At 47.5% G+C, this 5,053-nt stretch overlaps 1 protein-coding gene across 1 annotated transcript in view; it reads left to right on the top strand.

Moving 5' to 3' along the window:
• Positions 1-4,046, top strand: part of DBH (dopamine beta-hydroxylase (dopamine beta-monooxygenase)) — a 48,697-nt gene extending 44,651 nt beyond the window's left edge. The window contains exons 11-12 of the mRNA XM_015406736.1: positions 622-781; positions 3,906-4,046. Of these exons, the coding sequence (XP_015262222.1) occupies positions 622-781; positions 3,906-4,046 (301 nt within the window). The remainder of the gene's footprint in view (positions 1-621; positions 782-3,905) is intronic.
• Positions 4,047-5,053: the final 1,007 nt, after the last annotated feature.

Below are 5,053 nucleotides of genomic sequence, written 5' to 3'. Positions count from 1 at the left end.
CTGTAAGCTCTTGGAGGATTGGCTACATTAGGGGGTGTGGCCTAATATGCAAAGGAGTTCGTGCTACAAAAAGAGCCCTGCGGTAGTGAGTTATGCTAATGAGTTCCCCTAGCTCTTTTTCTACGAAATGACCCCTGACTAACAATATTTGTGGGAGGGTTTGAGCGTTCATGAGTTTCCAAAGAAGTGAGCAGTGGCTCATGAAAACTCCTACCCTTCCACAAATTTTGTTAGTCTTTAAGGTGCTCCTGGACTCTTGCTCATGTATAGAGACAGACTCAAAGCTGCAAATGAGAATGCAGGCAAAGTCTTTGCCCCTGCCCTGATCCTACTGAGCCACCAAAGGTCAGACGAAGGCCCTTGGGGGGAACCAGGTCCAGCTTCTTCTCATTATGCTATTGGGATTCCTATGATCAGCCAACGACAGCCATGTTGGTCGGCTCCCCACATGCCAGGATCCTGCCCTAGTGGACTTAGGGGGCCATTCCCAACTCTCTTTGCTCCATCCGAGTGTGAAGCTGGTCTGCGCAAGGGGGAAGTTGGATTGGGAGCCTGGGCTGGATGTAGCTCACAAGTTTCCAGTTGAGCATTTTCACTGCAAGACATTTCTCCTCCTTGTAGGTTTAATGATGAGGAAGTCTGCACATGCCCGAACACCTCTGTCACGCAGCAGTTTTCTTCGGTTCCCTGGAATTCTTTCAACAGGGGCGTCCTGAAATCCCTCTATGAATTTGCTCCAATTTCTATGCATTGCAACAAGTCCTCAGCTGTCCGATTTCCGGTATGTATGGTAAACAGAGAAAATGAGCTGACCATGGACTTTGTTTAGGTTTGGCCAAACATGGTATCACAGAGCCCCAGACCCTCCATTTCAGTAGAGAATGCTGAAATGCCCTCTCACCCTCGCCTTCCCACATGCAGGCATTGTGTGTTTCAATCACTGGTCCTCAAAAGCAGATCTGATGACCCAGTGAGTCCTCCAGTGATTTAATTGCACATCATATTGCCTCCCCTCCAATCTTATTCATAAACCCCTACAGCAGTCTCTGCAGATCTGTATCATTGTTACTCATTAACTGTGCATCATGCAACCCATTAAAAAGCACAAACATCTAAGAGGGTGGATCCAGTTCACTCAACTTCACCCCATCCCCCTCCTTTCTACATTGCACGTCTCTCAGGCATGTGCAGGTCCCATGATCCCCAGCATAGCTTTCTTTTAAGGTCAAAGGGAACCCTTCCTTCCTTTTTCACCAACAGAGAAGCTGGTTGGATCCAACCCAAGACGTGCAGCATGGATCCACCTCATTGTGGTTCATTGCATGACATGCATCACCTGCAACTGGCATGAGCTTGTGGATTCAGTTGCTACTGATCCAAGGAACATACTCTCATACTTGCTATTGATCACAATCACTCACCCAAAATAGTAAATATAGGTAGTTCTCACTTTGGAAGTAGAAAATCACAGATGTTGGCAACATTCCGATCCCCAGCTCTTCAGTGCTTAAAAAAATAAACACCAAAAACAACCACAACCCAAAATACACCAAAGTTTGCCCTTTCTCTATTTTGGACCATTCCAGTCCAAAGATAGATTTTGTTAAAAAAGGGGGGGGGGAGCATGTGAGTAATCCTGGCCAAAAGGGACAGATGACAGACAGCATCAGTCATTTGAAACCTTTGCCTCTCCAAAATCAGGCCACACGGTTCCTAATGAAATTTGCCACTTCTTTTTCAACCATCCTTCCTTTTAAACATCAAGGGAAGAGCTTTGCAAAAAAAGAAAAAGATTTTGTGAGGATGATAGTAGCTCCTCAACATTTCAGGCAGCTCAACAGGATGTATTTTTAAATAAACATACTGTTTTAAAACAGTAAAACACAGCTTATCGTTAGTCATATAGTGAAGACTCTTGTGCGGCGGTGGCAGCAGCTGCCAAAGCAACATTAAAAAAAAATAAAAATTCAACACAGCCAATTGTATCTTGGATGCCCAATCAGAAGCCCTGCTGGATAAAAGCCCCACCCACTTTCTAAAAATACTTGGCGGGTGCCAGGAAAGGCATCGGCAGGGGTCATTGCACCCACAGGCACCACCGTTGGGGACTCCGGAGTTAGACGGAAGGAAGGTGACTGACCCAAGGTCAACTTCCATGAGCAAGCAGGGATTTGAACCTGGGCCTCCCCAGTTGCACTCCATCATCCTGAGGAGGAGCCCGGCCTGGCTTTCTATCTGCAAGGTACTGCAGCAAGCACATTGCTGAGAGCCATCTTGGAAAAGCTGCTGCCAGCCGAAGGAGACAGTTCAGGCTAAGGAGCTCCCAACCTTTTCCAAACAGTCGACTGACTCCTGATTTTCTTGGCAGTCAATCCATAAGCATGGGAATCATTTTGGAAATGGTTATTCCACACGGCTGCCCTCCCTCTGCATTTTCACAGTTGTGGAGTTAGTTTAGTTTCTTCTGCGTGTTCCTTTAATAATGAAGATGTTCAAGGGAGGGTGCCGTCATCATTGGTGGTGTCATCAGTAGTGTCATAGCCCCCCACTTAAAAAAAAAAAACTACCCTCAAATATTGCTGGAGTGTTGTAACAATAGGCTTAGGAGGTTCTCTGAATTCCCATTTTTCCTTTTAAAAAAGAAGTAAGTCTCTAGTCCTTCCCCTTGTAGAGATAGAAGGAAAAGTAAGTAAGTCTCTAGTCCTTCCCCTTGTAGAGATAGAAGGAAAAAGGCATATGTCTGCAAGGGAGGAAGCTAGAGACTTACTTTTGAAAGCTAGAAATTTAGAGAATCTGCTAAGTGTATTGTTACAATGCTCCAGCAATATATATTTTAGTGCCATTAAAAAAAAAACTACTCATCTTCAGGGTGGGGGGAGGAAAAGGAGTAGAATCATAAAGTTGGAAGGGACCTCCAGGGTCATCTAGTCCAAGCCAATGCAGGAAATTCACAACTACCTCCCCCCTACACCCCCAGTGACCCCTGCTCCATGTCCAAGAGGTGGGGAAAAAAAACAACAACCCACCTCCAGGATCCCTGGCCAAACTGGCTTTGAGAAAATTGCTTCCTGACTCCAAAGGGGCAAAGAAAGTGCCACAAAAGCTAAGCACTGATACAACCCTTCCTGCCCTCCCTCTCATGTTCTGCCTAAATTCACAGAATCAGCATTGCTGTCAATAGCCATCTGACAACTTTGCACCATCCTCTACATGGCAGCCCTTCAAGTACTTGAAGATGGTTATCCTGTCACCTCCCAGTCCTCTCCAGACTAAACATACTGAGCTCTCCAGACCCCTCACCATCTTCATTGCCCTCCTCTGGACACATTCCAGCTTGTTTATACCCTTCTTACATTGTGGTGCCCAAAACTGAACACAATACTCTAGGCGAGTGTCTAACCAGAGCAGAGGAAAGCGATACCATCACTTTGCATGATCTGGATACTATACTTCTGTTGATACAGCCCAAAATCGCATTTGCCTTTTTAGCTGCTGAGTAGTTTCACCACCAGGGTCCAATCAAGGGAAAGTGGGCTGGAGGTGGGTGGGAGTGGATGGGACAAAGGAAATCGACAAAAACATTACACACGAGGGAAAAGGCCACTCAAAATCAGCTTCCAGAAAAAGATCAGAGTAAAAGTGGTCTCAAAAGAACTAGGAAAGGAATGGGCAAAACCAAACAAAGTACAAAGTGAAAACTAAAGGCACAAAAGTGCATGCAGAAATTGGGATAAACCAAAGCTGTATGTGGCCAGAACCGACCAAAAAAAAAAGTGGAAAAGGTCTCAGACTCACCTTCCTGCCTTTACTGTTACTTTTCCTTTGCTCTCAGTGTTCACAAGACCTTCCAGCAGGAGGCACAGTTGGAGTCCAACCCATCTGAAGTGTCTGTCTTTTCTCTGCAGGGCGAATGGGAGAAGCAACCTCTACCGAAAATTACTGAGGTGCTGCCCAGTTCGGCCCCACACTGTGAGCACCGTCTAGGCCATCTTCCGACTTCTCCCACTCTTGTGAAGCTCGAGAGACAAGAGCCAGGCTTGGCGTGACCCACAGACAGCGTTCGCTTGGCCCAGTGCCACGAGGGCTGCCCTGGCCACACTTTGATTTTTTGGACGTCTGCAGCAGGCCGAGGTCTGGTGTTGCTTTGCGGGGAGGGATCTGGTTCCAGAGTCTGAGCACAGCCCCTGGTACCGGCCAGTTTTGAAGGGACTGACCCTGGCTTCCTGGGCAAGCAGAATCAGGTCAGTGAGGAGCTTGGCAGCATCCAGAATAGTTTGGTCTTTCAGTCCCCAAAACAGGTTTTCTGGCCACCAGACTGATCCAGAAAAAACCCAAATCCAGAAGCTACAGCTGGTGCAGAATGCTGCAGCCAGGCCGTTGATGGGTCTCCCTAGCCGGGACCACATCCGGCCTGTGCTGAAAGCACTGCACTGGCTGCCAATAGCGTACCGGATTCACTTCAAAGTGCTGGTTCTTACCTTTAAAGCCCTATATGGCCGGGGTCCAACATACCTGAGGGACCGCCTTTCCCCACATGTTCCCCTGCGAGCACGACGGTCGGGGACGCAACATTTCCTGACGATTCCAGGCCCCAAGGAGGCCAGGCTGGCCGCTACCAGGGCCAGAGCTTTTTCGGTGGTGGCTCCTTCCTGGTGGAACGAGCACCCGGAGGAGATCCGAGCCCTGCGGGACCTGGCGCAGTTCCGCAGGGCCTGTAAGACGGAGCTCTTCCGCCAGGCCTTGGGGTAGGAGCCGCCACTATCGTACCATCATTATTAACTGGCCCTGGGAAAGGAGAATGACAGCGCCACGTGGAGCTGATAACACTGAGTGGATATACCATCTAAGACACGTCATCTTGATGAAAGCCTTCATTTTAGAACATCTAGCGCACTTAACATGTTGTAATTTTGTAATAATGGTTTTTATGGTTTTAATTGTTTTATGTGTTGGCGTATGCCTATTTGTGAGCTGCCCTGAGCCTGCATTGCGGGGAGGGAGGGCTATAAGTTGAAATTATAAATATAAATAAATAAATAAATAAGAGGAACCC

This window comes from Gekko japonicus, unplaced genomic scaffold, assembly GCF_001447785.1.
Source record: "Gekko japonicus isolate JY-2015 unplaced genomic scaffold, Gekko_japonicus_V1.1 scaffold427, whole genome shotgun sequence".
NCBI lineage: Eukaryota > Metazoa > Chordata > Lepidosauria > Squamata > Gekkonidae > Gekko > Gekko japonicus.
Note: the sequence above shows the minus strand (reverse complement) of the source record. Positions and strands in the feature narration are given on the sequence as shown.